We start from the raw sequence: 14990 nt of genomic DNA, 5'->3' as shown, positions 1-14990 counted from the left end.
ACTTCAGAAGCGAGACCCCTCCAAGGCCTCACTGCCCAATATTATTCTATAGGGCCGTTCAGATGAAAGTCTTCTCACAGATCTGTTTTACAGATGAGACTCACCCATTAAAATCTATGGGTGCACAAAAGGAAAAAAAAAAAAAAAAAAGGATCCCTTATGGATCACTTGTACTGCACTCATTTTTTTATACATATACATTGCAATTATTAACCTATAGAACGGAATTTGGGCTCGTACATTTTATTAGCTGCTTATGTATAAAAACGGATGTTAAAAAAGGACATGCCAGTGACACAAGGGAGAAATACAGATGACAATACAGATAAAAATCTGACTTTTTTTTTTTTTTTTTTTTTTTTACACGCTTGCTGCATGAGACTCACTTGCCATAGACTTCAATATCAATCACATGTGACTGCGACTTGCATGTTGTTTTTACAGTAAATCTGCAACTCTAAAAAAAAGTCACATGAAAGCAAGCTGCAGACAAGTTGGACAAATGTTTTTTTTGCTGTCTGAAAATTGCAGATGAGCGAACCAGCTAGTAGTTCAATCACAGCAGGAAAGAAGATTTATAAGTGGCACAGTCACATAAAGGGGGGAGCTCAGTGAAGATAAGTTATCGTCTATCACAGGATAAGTGATAAAGTATAAATCAGATGGCATCTGATAGCCGAGAACCGTAGAAGGAACGATATTATCCTTGTTATAATGGTGTGACAGTCCTAATTCATGACTGATGCACGGCGGTTTAGGCATGTTATATTGTTGCTTCATTCTAAAGAGGATAAAAGTGCCCTGATCTGCATGGGGTCCAGAGTTCCTCCTTTACGGACCACCTTCGGTGAGAGGGAGTCTGTATAAAGCAGCAGAGTGCATGCTCATCTGCTGAGTTGTACAAATTCCTCCTCACCCAAGTAAATATTTACAACATCCATCCCAGAGAAATCATGTATCAAGCAACATCATAATGTACATACAGCTCATCCACCCATTTATCCCAAACAAGGTTTTAAGTGGGGGCTACGTCTGGTTTCCCTTCGCTGGCCCAGTTCAGAAGCCATCTGTCTCAGAAGAGTGCCATCAGAGCATCGAGCGCCTTGGTGAGGAACCTTGGGAGCTGTTGTTAGCCTCAAGGGAATTGCAACAAGCTGGAAATGAATAGCATGACCTCAAAGCAAAAAAAATAACCGGAGGAACTAAGAGGTGACTATGTGAAGATACGGGATATGTAAAGAGAGGTATACACCCAGTCTAGTGATGCAGCCACAGATACAGGAATTCCATGCAAATCTGCTGAGTCTCTTCAGGTCCATAAGCCATCCACTACTGAGGAGTGCATGGTGTGTCCATCCTTGGGTGGTGACCTAAGGTGGGGGACAAATGCACCACCTGAAAAATTAACAGAAAAAATAAACATCCAGAAGACCTGATACATCTCATGTCTGCCTCCTACAGACACTAGGCTAAAACTGAGCTGCCTGATGTCCGTGGAGAGGGTATATAGCTCACCAGGCAGAGGCAGCACTTTTTTCCTACCTAGTGCCAAGACTCCTAGTGGGCTTATACCAAAGCTCCTGAGTCCCCCAATGGTATTAATGAGAAATGAAATAATCATTTTTATATTTTCCACTGTCAGCCCATGTTCACTTTTGCGTAGGATAAGAATAGTAGTGCATACTGCAAATGAGGGCCTCAACTTTTCACTCTAGTGCGACGTCACAAGTCCCCGGCTGTGCTGCACCGGCCACATTGCAGAGGAGAAAAGAGGCTCCAGAGTTCAGACCCGCAGCAAGTCCAAGCATCGCAGTCCTACCAAGGACCTAGAAACTCAGATAAGTGAACCTAGCCTTAAACATACGGGTTTTAAAGGAAATGCAGGCAGCTTCCCAAGGTGAGGAAAGCAACCAGATAGGGATCTAAGCAACAGGGCCGACAAAAAGCAGCTCAAGTCAAAAAGAAGCTGAATGTAAGTCAAGTCCTCATTCACACGTTAGTGTTTTTTATGGACAATGAACTGACACATTTTATGGGCATGTTCACATGCTATAGATTATACCGCATGGGTGCTTAATCTACGAAATACACCGATAGAACAGCTAAATGAAAAATGGATGTCTGATTAAAAAAAGAAGATCTGATACCAGATCAAGAAACTTCCATCTTTCCATACGGGAAAAATGGACATTGTATAGAAATAAATTACATTAAAATTTCATTACTTACACGGATTTTAAGCATTGCAGTTCTTACATCTTGATCCCAAATGTTTAGTCTTGCCCTTTCAGTAATATATGCTTTACAGGCAGTAATTATTTGATTCGTGACCTAGAAATACAATTTAAATTATAAGAATAACAAATTATTGTATGTCCACATTTTATCACCATTTTAAAGCTGCAGAGCTGAAATCCCCCCAGCATCCCATGCTTGTTTATAGTCAGAGCACTAGGGACAGTGCAGCCATCTAAGGCTACATTCACACCTCCGTGTGACACATTCTAGTGCTGTGCGTTCTCGGACAGCACACTGACCTATAAAGTTTCGTTGAGCCATATACACACGGATCCGTGTCTCTAATCCGTGCGATTCAGAGCAACTCTCATTCTCATCTGTTTTGCAGATCAGACGTACAGTAGCTATTAAAGTCTCTCTCAGACGGTAACACACAGATGTAAGGGCTCTTTCACACGTCCTGATATTTCCAGTACTGGAGATATCCGTGTCCGTGTGTACCTGTGTGGCATACGTGTGGCAACCACTGAGTGACAGGACACCGCTCAGTGAGCTCAGCGCAGTTCAGGGGCGCGCTCGCTGCATCGAGTCATTCTCCCCTGCCCCTCAGCATGCTCAGCCGCATCAAGCCACCGCACATGCTGATGAAGAAATGTCGGTCAGATGGATTACTGCGTGGGACACTGGATTATTTAAACCTCGGACAGGTGAGGGATATTGTTCTTTTTTATTTTTGGTCTGTTTACATGGGACAATGGCTTCAGGGATTTAGGTGTAAAGGTGAGTATAATTAGTTTTTTGTTTTATTCTCATTTTTATACTTGTTGGAGACAGCAGGGGCAGAATACTACGCTCAACATTGTCCCCTGTTGGTGCTGATCACAGCTCAAGCAATGGACAATGATGAGAGGTTCCTTCAGCCCCCGGCGCCTGAGAACAGCGCTAACTGTACCGCTGGTTCCCAGGCGCTAGTACATGGTCACACTGATGACACACGGATGGCATCATTGTGTCATCAGTGTGCACGTGTGCTGGACGTTTTGCAGCCCGTGCAGCGTGCAAAAATCGGAGTCAGGAAGGAATTTTTTTCCCCAATGTGGAGCTTAGTGTTTGCCACATGGTTTTTTTTTGCCTTCCTCTGGATCAACATGTTAGGCTATGGGTTGAACTAGATGGACTTAGTCTTCCTTAAAAACGATGGTACTATGTCAGCGTGTTTTGTCCACATACACACGGTCCGTGAAAAAACACTGACATGTGCGCAGACCCTTTCAGTGTGTAAGTGTCTCCAGTACGCATGAAAACTGGCACCACCCGTATCGAATCGGCATGAGAAAATAATCGCTGATCTGAGCTAACCCATAGAATAACACAGAGCCGAGTTCTTTGTTATGTTTTATCAGTAGTGTGACTCCGGCCTACGGGAGAGCCTGTCAATGAGTTTGTAGACTGTTTCCAATGATTGTCAATATTATATGAGGGCAGCTTCGGAGTATACACAGCCTGTATGGGTATATTCACATATAGCAGATTTGTTGCAGATTTTTCAATAGTGTTTCTGTCACTTATCTGCAGATTAATTTGCAGCAAATTCTACAGGTGTTACATGCAGATTTCATTGAGGGTTTACAGCAGATCTCACTCTCTCCAATGACTTGTGGATAAGATTTTACCAACATCTCATCTACTTACCTGGTACTGTATTACTCTGCAAAGTTTCCACATGCAAATATGTGGCCAAAATCTGCAATGTGTGAACATAACCTTAAGCTGGCTTTACAAACCCTTGTACGGTAATGTACTTTGTATTTCAATTCCTCATCACCTTTATAAGCTTTGCTATCCGCGAACATCACAGGAGCCGTCCTCATCCTGCCGCATGCACATTTTGTGGCAGGATCACTGCTGATTTCACCCCCATACATTGAATTTGTGAAACTTGCAGAACAACTAACTGTATGATAGGCCATGACGTTCATATTTTAAGTTGTGTTTCGGTTTAGGTTTTTTTTTGTTTGTTTTTTTTCCTGGTGGACTTGGTGCCAAATTTATGAAAATGGCAAGCAAAGTTCAATGAATTTGGCGCAAATTTAAATATACTTATCTTTGCATTTTTTGGAACTTTTTATAGAGTAAAATGTCACAAATTTCTCTTGTTGGCCTTAAAATCATGTATGGTAGTCTTCAAAAAAACAAAAAAAAATGAAGACAGATTTTGTACTCCTCTAGGGTTGTGAAGTAGCATTGCAAAAAAAAAAAAATTTGGAAAAGTCGCAAATGAAGAATTAGCAGAAAACATCCAGATATTGAAACCACAAGAATGGCGGCAAAACCACCTTAGCCGTCTTGTGCACGTACCCACTGGGAAGAAACTCTCTAAATCCTCCTCAGAAACTTAAAACTCATCAAAAACTTGGAGTTTCCGCTAAACAAAAAGACACTGTGTGCACACACCCTTAGGATATGTTTACACAAAAATGTTTTGACATGGATTTTTCTGGCTAGAAAAAAAACACATTAAATCAGTGCTTTAAAAATCCAAGTTTTATAGCGCTTCCTTTGATGCGGCATTTTTTCCTACTTAAATTCATATACAAGTCAAATGTGAAGAGTTTTTTTTCAAGTAGAAATGCATTAAGAATTTACATATTACTTTCTTTTTTACAAGTAGGAAAAAAAAAAACATTGGAAGAAAGAAGTACCTGTCATGATAGCACTGTTCGTGGAAGCCTAGAACCTGTTAATAGATCTTCCATGGACAGGCTTAGTGCAAGCCACTCTGCTTACCAGATCCCATGGGTTGCCCTGACCTTCACCCTCTAACCCCTGTACAGGGATCTTTACTTTTGCAGGGACCCCTGGGGCTGTGGGGTCACAGAGTCAGCTGCCACCACTGGAGGGAGCCAGTGGTAAGAAGGGTCGATTCAAAGAGGTCACATCAGAGACAAAATCAGAAAGTAAGCAGGTGATCTAAATACAAGCAGAGGCCAAAGCACAGGATAAAGTAGGACAACACAACAAGAGCCCAGATCAGACCTACAGACCAGATAAGCAGAACTATTGACTGGCAGTGGAAGGCAGAGCCTCAGGAGTTTAAATATCCGACAGCCTCAGCCACAGCTCTCAGGAAGGAGTGATCAGAACCAGACCAAAATTTACTACATAGCGTCCTGATTAAGCGGCCCAGGAAAAAGCTGTCACTGTCACGTGTTGTCAGCAATAAAGGCGCCATGCTACCAAGCAGCCAAAGCAGGAACTTAGGAGACACAAATCGGCACAGATGTCACAGTACCATGGGCACAGTAACATTTGCTTTTTCATTTAAATGGAGGCTTATTCAAAGAGCAATTAAAGAAGCACTCCACCTCCCATCAAAGTTTTTATACTCTTAATATAGTGCAGTCACCATATTATGCAGCATTGGGTACTTACAATTGCTCTTTTTGACTTTATACCAAACTAATTCTTCTCTGCTCTGTGAAGAAACAGGAAGTCTCTAGTCCCTGCAGAAATCATTCCTCTCTCCACCTCCTGACCCAGCTGTTCCCTCTCTTCGTGCAGGGACTTTTGCAGTGACTTAGGACTCATACAGGGAAAACTGACCTTCTGTTTCTACATAGAGCCTATAATAATATTATTATTATTATTATTAATACGGATTCAGCTCCTCAGTTTTTAATCAACTGATCTAATAGACCTGATGGAAAAGAGAAGAATTAACTGGGCAAAAAAGCAAAATGAGCAACTGTAAGTACACAGTGCTATATAATATAATGACTGCAATATATTAAGAGGATAACAATATTGATGGGAGGAGAAGTGCTTCTTTGAAGTGGTTTTTCATGTGTTTTTTCCGAGCAGAATCCAGAACGTATCCTATCAGTCTATTTAAGTTTTAAAGTTAGAAAACCAATCAATTTACCTTCATGAAAAGTGTTGTGATATGTTCTGATGTTTGGTAGTATGTAGAAACACTATAGATGGCCTGCATCACATTCAGCAGCTTTGGAACGCCAATAACCATTGAAGCCTATAAGGTTAAAAAACAATATTCAGCAAAAAAAAATATATTTTATGGTTATAAATAAACTTTATGAACTAAAACAAAGCTACATGTGTACAAAAATGCAGCTTAGCACTTCTACTTTGTCTAAATTATCGCATGACACCCAATAAACATATACTGTACATCCCTATGGAGGATGTAGAACATAAATATAAAGTCAGGGTGTTTCCAAAGTGGCTTTTTAATGGATAATTATGGGAGATTTATCGATCTCTGCGGTCTAAGTTTCTGGCATGAATACACTAGAAATGTGGGGATTAGACAACTCCATACTATCAGACACGAAAAATGGGTCAGAAAAAGTTACCTTGACTTCAGTTTAAATGTACTCGATTCATTCACTAACATTTTTAAATGAAACTTCCTTCCTGGGCAGATTGAATCAGAGTCTGTATTGTAACTGTGGATATTTTACACTGTAATGGTGTGGCATTTCAGAGAAACCCTACTTTGAAAAGCAGCCCGAGGACTGTGTCTCAGATGACTGGTCAAGTAGGCAGGTCCCGGCAGCTTGTCCTTGTCCTACTCCTCGTGTCTCAGATGACTGGTCAAGTAGGCAGGTCCCGGCAGCTTGTCCTTGTCCCCATTCCTCGTGTCTCAGATGACTGGTCAAGTAGGCAGGTCCCGGCAGCTTGTCCTTGTCCCACTCCTCGTGTCTCAGATGACTGGTCAAGTAGGCAGGTCCCGGCAGCTTGTCCTTGTCCCACTCCTCGTGTCTCAGATGACTGGTCAAGTAGGCAGGTCCCGGCAGCTTGTCCTTGTCCCCACTCCTCGTGTCTCAGATGACTGGTAAAGTAGGCAGGTCCCGGCAGCTTGTCCTTGTCCCCACTCCTCGTGTCTCAGATGAATGGTCAAGTAGGCAGGTTCCGGCAGCTTGTCCTTGTCCCACTCCTCGTGTCTCAGATGACTGGTCAAGTAGGCAGGTTCCGGCAGCTTGTCCTTGTCCCCACTCCTCGTGTCTCAGATGACTGGTCAAGTAGGCAGGTCCCGGCAGCTTGTCCTTGTCCCACTCCTCGTGTCTCAGATGACTGGTCAAGTAGGCAGGTCCCGGGCAGCTTGTCCTTGTCCCTACTCCTCGTGTCTCAGATGACTGGTCAAGTAGACAGGTTCCGGCAGCTTGTCCTTGTCCCACTCCTCGTGTCTCAGATGACTGGTCAAGTAGGCAGGTTCCGGCAGCTTGTCCTTGTCCCACTCCTCGTGTCTCAGATGACTAGTCAAGTAGGCAGGTCCCAGCAGCTTGTCCTTGTCCCCACTCCTCGTGTCTCAGATGACTGGTCAAGTAGGCAGGTCCCGGCAGCTTGTACTTGTCCCACTCCTCGTGTCTCAGATGACTGGTCAAGTAGGCAGGTCCCGGCAGCTTGTCCTTGTCCCCACTCCTCGTGTCTCAGATGACTGGTCAAGTAGGCAGGTTCCGGCAGCTTGTCCTTGTCCCACTCCTCGTGTCTCAGATGACTGGTCAAGTAGGCAGGTCCCGGCAGCTTGTCCTTGTCCCACTCCTCGTGTCTCAGATGACTGGTCAAGTAGGCAGCTTCCGGCAGCTTGTCCTTGTCCCACTCCTCGTGTCTCAGATGACTGGTCAAGTAGGCAGGTCCCGGCAGCTTGTCCTTGTCCCCACTCCTCGTGTCTCAGATGACTGGTCAAGTAGGCAGGTCCTGGCAGCTTGTCCTTGTCCCACTCCTCGTGTCTCAGATGACGGGTCAAGTAGGCAGGTCCCGGCAGCTGGTCCTTGTCCCACTCCTCGTATCTCAGATGACTGGTCAAGTAGGCAGGTCCCGGTAGCTTGTCCTTGTCCCACTCCTCGTGACCAGCATAGTGGGGCTTCAAAGAATGTCTTCTCTGATATGCCGCAACATTTCAGTGTAGAGCTAAGTGATTATAATAATGCAGACAGACTTGGATTCCTCTGTGGTTTGGTACAGAAATGTGACGGTCAGTATTGTATGACATGATGTAGAATACCATTTTAGAAAAACACATTTTCTGGACCCAATAGCCAAAAAACACAGGCTTTAATCTTGAATGATAAAGCCTCTGGATGGTCACATACTCGAGATTAGCATTTATAAATCGCAATGATTGGATAAACTATTCTTTTGTGAAATCAGATCATTGACCAGAATGATTTTTCTGCAATAAGTAAAAATAAGCGCAAAAAAAAAACCCTACAGCTACCAAAGAGCTCTCAATATTCTTCTCTCCAAATATCAGCATTGAAACGCCCACAGCTATTATTCTTCTGGAATATACTTAGACAGCAAGCTTGACTTTGTTAGGTAGAGTTGGCATTTCCAGATATGCTCAGCATTTCTGAGTATTATCCTAAATCTTACCAAGTCCAGAGTATAAAGCGGCTGACATGCCTGCTCGAGGGCATGCAATAGATTGACATGGTCTTTGGACTCGTTGGCTGCATCTGTGATCCTGAGATCTAGCTCTTTCCACGTCTGTGCAGATGAAAGCAGAGTCAGGTATAATAATACAGAACAACCTGCACAGAAGCACTTTAGTTTATTTTCTAGAAAATTGCTGATAGTATAGATATACATTAAATTGGATTTTTGTACTTACTGTAAAATGCTTTTTGGTTGAATACATTGGGGGCAAAGGACTGAGGGTATACGGTCTCCACACAAAAAAAAAAAGTGTTGGCTCCGCCTGGTTGGCAATACCACCTTCCTTAAACAGTAGGCAGCTCAGTTTAATGGCAAAAGCAGTAGGAAAGATCCTGAACCAAAATACAAAAACAACCGGAAACCAACAAGAACTAAACACGGGGAGGAACCGTACATAGGCCACAGGCAAGGAGAACTGATAAAAGTGAAGGAACACTAAAACTGACCTCTCCGGCCTCTTGACTATAGACCAGGCGCATCTAAAGTGAAGTAAGCTCCGGCCTACATGTGTCCAGAAGTCCTGGTCCATAGTGAGGAGGCCAGAGATGTGTTCCACCAGACGACGGAAAAAAGACCTTTAAGGCAAGGTGAGAATTGGTTAAAAAATAAAAATAATACTCACCTCTTCGGCCACCCTGCTGCTCACAGTCCAGTCTTCTTTCTGCCATAGCACGCTGCATATTCAAGACATCTGACTACGTGCAAACCCTGAAGATCACTGCGCATCATAAGGTCGTGACCCTATAACGAGCAGTGACTTCTGCGCCTCGTCACAATTGGAAGTCCTGGTCTATAGTGGGAGAAGTCCCAGAAGACTGGAGAAGAGAGAATGTTGTCCCCATCTTCAAAAAGGGGATGAAGATGAACCCAGGGAATTACAGGCCTGTGAGCCTTACTTCTATACCAGGAAAGAGCTTTGAACAAATTATTAAACAACATGTATGCAAGTACCTTTATGAGAATGAAGTGATTAACCAGAGCCAGCATGGATTTGTCATTAATAAATCAAGTCAGACTAACTTAATTTTCTTCTATGACAGAATCACTGACTGGGTGGATCAGGGAAAGACAGTACATATAGTATATCTAGTACTAGTATCTCATACCATACTTATTGAAAAAATGACCAACTATGGAATGGACAAGGCAACTGTTAGGTTGATTCATAACTGGCTTAGTAATTGGACTCAAAGAGTGGTCAAAAATAGTTGCACATCCAGTTGGAAGAATGTCTCAAGTGAGGTACTATAAGGCTCTGTCCTGGGCCTTGTGTTGTTCAACATCTTTATCAATGATTTAGATCAGGGTTCCCCAACTCCAGTCCTTAAACACATCATGTTTTCAGGATTTCCTTAGTATTGCACAGGTGATAATTGCATCACCTGCACAGGCAATAATTCCATCACCTGTGCAATACTAATGAAATCCTGAAAATATGACCTGTTGGTGGTCCTTTGGGACTGGAGTTGGGGGAACACTGATTTAGATGAAGGAATTGAGGGTAAACTGATTAAATTTGCTGATGACACAAAATTAGGAGGGATAGCTAATACTAAAGAAGAGAGAGAGAGGATTCAAAAAGATCTAAACAAACTGGAGCAGTGAGCAGCAACTAACAGAATGGTTTTGAACAAGATAAAATGCAAAGTACTACATCTGGGCAAGAAACATGAAAAAAACAAATACAGAATGGGAGGAATAGAGCTAAGCAACAGCAAGTGTGAAAAAGACTTGGGTATACTAATAGATCATAGACTGAACATGAGTCAACAGTGTGATGCAGCAGCAAAAAAGGCAAATACAATTCTGGGATGTATTAGCAGAAGCATAAAGTGTAGATCACGTGAAGTAATTATCCCCCTCTACTCCTCTTTGGTCAGACCTCATCTGGAATACTGTGTCCAGTTCTGGGCACTACATCTTAAAAAAGACATTGAAAAACTGGAGCAAGTTCAGAGAAGAGCGACCAGAATGGTAACTGGTCTGAAAACAATGTCCTATGAGGAACGGTTACAGGATTTGGGAATGTTTAGCTTGTAAAAGAGAAGACTAAGAGGAGACTTAATAGCTGTCTACAAATATCTCAAGGGCTGTCACACTATAGAGGGATTATCCTTATTCTCGTTTGCACATGGAAACATGAGAAGCAATGGGATGAAACTGAAAGGGAGAAGATACAGATTAGATATTAGAAAAAATGAGTGAAACAGGCTGCTACGAGAGGTGGTGAGTTCTCCTTCAATAGAAGTTTTCAAACAGGGGCTGGACAGACATCTGTCTGAGATGTTTAGTGACTCCTGCATTGAGCAGGGGGCTGGACACCAGGACCCTGGAGGTGCCTTCCAACGCTAATATTCTAGGATTGTATGATAGTGAAGAGGCTGGAGATGTAGCACGCCCAATGATGAAAGAAGAGGATCAGCCGGAGAGGCTGCTCGCCATCTGGTCCTTCTATTTCCACCATCGCACACCACTTCTCTAAGACTTCTGGCTGCATTCAGGCCTCGGAGGTCACAAGATTGACGTTGCGACCTAATGATGCGCAGTAACCGCTGAGCCCTAGACAAGTCCGGAAGTCCTCATCAGTAGTGAGGAGGCCAGAAATGCTGCGCGCAACGATGGAAAGAAGACCAGATAGCGAGCCACGAACAGCGGAGCGGCGGCAGAAATCAGTGGTGAGTATTAGTTTATGGTTTATTTTTCACGGTCCTATTCCAACTTACATACACGTCCAAATTGAGAACAAAGCTACAGTACTTATCAAGTTGGTAAGTAAGGCACAGTCTGTATCTGCCTGTTCTACTATGCAACAATCTCTCCGGACCACTCCTGGCAGCAATTCTCCTGATCCCTGTGACGTCACGTTGACAAAGCAGTTCCTTCACTTCCGCTCTGCTGTGTCAGCGATGCAGGATTTTTACAGGATGAAAATGGAGAAATGGTAAGAGAGGATGTTGAGAAGGCCAAACTTTTTAATTCCTATTTTGCATCTGTTTTCTCTCAGAAAGAAAATGTAACATCAACTGATCTTCACTGTCCTTTTAAAGGAATAGAGGAATCCAAGTTATCTGTAAACAGAAAGATTGTGAGGGAATATTTAGCTAACATAAATGAGTTCAAGTCTCCAGGTCCAGATGAATTACACCCCAGAGTACTGAAGGAGATCATAGAAGAAATTTTAGAACCACTCTCCATAATCTTTGAAAATTCTTGGAGAACAGGAGAAGTCCCAGAAGACTGGAGAAGAGCAAATGTTGTTCCTATCTTCAAAAAGGGGAAGAAGGTGGACCCAGGGAACTATAGGCCGGTGAGTCTGACTTCTATACCAGGAAAGATCTTTGAACAAATTATTAAACAACATATATGTAAGTACATGGATAAGAATGAAGTGATTAACCAGAGTCAGCATGGGTTTGTAACTAACAAGTCATGTCAGACTAACTTAATTTCCTTCTATGACAGAATCACTGACTGGGTGGATCAGGGAAATGCTGTAGATATAGTATATCTTGACTTCAGCAAAGCATTTGACAAAGTATCTCACACCATCCTTATTGAAAAAATGACCAAGTATGCAATGGACCAGGCAACTGTTAGGTGGATTCATAACTGGCTTAGTGATCGGACTCAAAAGGTGGTTGTAAATGGCTTCACATCCAGCTGGATGAATGTCTCAAGTGGGGTACCACAGGGCTCCGTCCTGGGACCTGTATTGTTCAACATCTTTATCAATGATTTAGATGAAGGAATTGAGGGTAAACTGATTAAATTTGCTGATGACACAAAGCTAGGAGGGATAGCTATTACTAGAGAAGAGAGAGAGAGGATTCAAAAAGACCTAAATAAACTGGAGCAGTGGGCAGCAACCAACAGAATGGTTTTTAACAGGGAAAAATGCAAAGTACTACATCTGGGCAATAAAAATGAAAAAAGCATATACAGAATGGGAGGAATAGAGCTAAGCAACAGTACATGTGAAAAAGACTTAGGTATACTAATAGATCATAGACTGAACATGAGTCAACAGTGTGATGCAGCAGCAAAAAAGGCAAATACAATTCTGGGATGTATTAACAGAAGCATACAGTCTAGATCACGTGAAGTCATTATCGGTCTTTACTCCTCTTTGGTCAGACCTCATCTGGAATACTGTGTACAGTTTTGGGCACCACATTTTAAAAAAGACATAGACAAACTGGAGCAAGTTCAGAGAAGAGCGACCAGAATGGTGACTGGTCTGCAAACCATGTCCTATGAGGAACGGTTGCAGGATTTGGGAATGTTTAGCTTGCAAAAAAGAAGACTGAGAGGAGACTTAATAGCTGTCTACAAATATGTCAAGGGCTGTCACATTGTAGAAGGATCATCTTTATTCTCATTTGCACAAGGAAAGACTAGAAGCAATGGGATGAAACACAGATTAGATATTAGAAAAAACTTTTTGACAGTTAGGGTGATTAATGAGTGGAACAGGCTGCCACGAGAGGTGGTGAGTTCCCCTTCAATGGACGTATTCAAACAGAGGCTGGACAGACATCTGTCTGAGATGATCTAGTGAATCCTGCTTTGAGCAGGGGGTTGGACCAGATGACCCAGGAGGTCCCTTCCAACTCTACCATTCTATGATTCTATGATTCTATGATCACTGCTGATATCATGTAGATAGAAAGCCGGCACTCCACTGCCTGACGGCTCTCTGCTCCCTGCCAGAGCAGAGCCAAAGAGGAGGAACTGCTCTGTCCAACTGATATCACAGGAATCAGGAGAATCGCCACTAGGAGCAGTCCATGAAAGCTCCATGCAGGAAGAGGTTGTCTCTGGGAAGAACAGGTACCCTTCAAGGGACACAGGACTGAGGGACGTCCTAAAGCAGTTCCAGGAGGGTGGGAAAAAAGTAAAGGTAGCTGATCATGCCTACTGCCTAGCGGAAAGTGGACTGCATTACCTTGCGACCCAAGAAGACATTGAGAGAAGCCATAGAGTGGATTTTATTGAATTTCACAAAAATCGCTCCCAAAATAAACAGCGCTAAAAGCACTGATTAGCATACCACTGTCTGACTTCCCCACAGAGCGAGGCCTGGTGGTCAGGAGGGGACATGGCTACCAAGAGGGTGGGAAGAAAGTAGTGACCTAAAACCACTATCAGTATTTGCTCAGTATTCGGTCAGTATTTTTTCTCAGGAGTGGGAGCCATGCTAAATTGGTGACTTGTTTCTATTATACCTTTTCTCTAATTGTTTCTCATCTTCTTTTGGCTCCCACTCCTGAGAAAAAATACTGACCGAATACTTATAGTGGGGCCATGGCCTAACCGTGAGAAAAAGATCCTAGTTACTTACTGGTAACGGGATTTTACAGAGCCCATGACAGCACCACCTGAGAGAGTATCCGCCCACCAAGGACAGGAACCTACAGAATAAAAAGGCGGTACCTCTCTTCCGCATCAGTTTTTGTTTCAGAGCATGAGAGGGCCTCCGAAAAATAGGTTAGTACATAACTACCACCTAAACATTTCTTAATAAAACACCCTAAGAAGTGCACACCATAAGTCATAAAGGGGAGGGAATTAATAGGGTGCTGTCATGGGCTCTGTAAAATCTCTATCCATACACACCTGACTGAACGGATGGTTAACTGACAGCGCGTGCAGATCACTAACCCTACGAGCTGACGTTAGAGCTACCAGCATGGCTGTTTTTAAGGTTAGAATTTTCTCCGAAACTTCCTCTAAAGGCTCAAGGGGAGGCTTGGTTAGCGCTTCTTGAACCAGATTAAGGTCCCAAGGAATCATCCTTAGAGTAGGAATGGGTCTAGATCTACTGCAAGCTTTAATGAATCTGATGATCCACCTATTCACTGCCAAGTCGCAATTATATAGTGCCCCCAGAGCTGATACTTGTACCTTAAGGGTACTGGTGGCTAACCCCATGCTTAAGCCTTTCTGAAGGAATTCCAGGAAGGCCCCAATAGAAACCCTCCCTTTGGCGGACTGATCCGAGGTAGACAGAAATTTAGCCCCGGTTCTGCCATAGATCCTAGTCGTCACCGGCTTCCTACTCGCCAGTAGAGTAGCAACTAGACCTGGAGAAAACCCCTCCTGCATTAGTAGTGACCTTTCAAAATCCAGGCCGTCAAATGCAGGCCCGATCTTTGGGGATGGAAGACTGGGCCCTGCCTGAGGAGATCTGGGGTGTCCGGAAGAACCCATGGATCCGCTTGGGACATTCTCTTTATCCAAGTGAACCATGGTCTCTTGGGCCAAAACGGGGCGATCAATATAACCCTAAACTG

General features: G+C 43.3%; 1 protein-coding gene across 1 annotated transcript in view; it reads right to left on the bottom strand.

Moving 5' to 3' along the window:
• The window catches only part of LOC141258594 (dynein axonemal heavy chain 8-like), a 415976-nt gene extending 401486 nt beyond the window's left edge, over positions 1-14490 (bottom strand). Inside the window, exons 1-4 of the mRNA XM_073673563.1 lie at positions 14314-14490; positions 8635-8748; positions 6161-6268; positions 2230-2331 (exon numbers count right to left, since the gene is read on the bottom strand). Coding sequence (XP_073529664.1) covers positions 2230-2331; positions 6161-6268; positions 8635-8748; positions 14314-14490 — 501 coding nt within the window. The remainder of the gene's footprint in view (positions 1-2229; positions 2332-6160; positions 6269-8634; positions 8749-14313) is intronic.
• Between the last annotated feature and the right edge of the window lie 500 nt (positions 14491-14990).

Source organism: Phyllobates terribilis, unplaced genomic scaffold, assembly GCF_046119375.1.
Source record: "Phyllobates terribilis strain yellow unplaced genomic scaffold, ASM4611937v1 Scaffold_3__8_contigs__length_932513732, whole genome shotgun sequence".
Classification (NCBI taxonomy): Eukaryota; Metazoa; Chordata; class Amphibia; order Anura; family Dendrobatidae; genus Phyllobates; species Phyllobates terribilis.
This window is presented reverse-complemented; position numbering and strand designations above follow the sequence as displayed.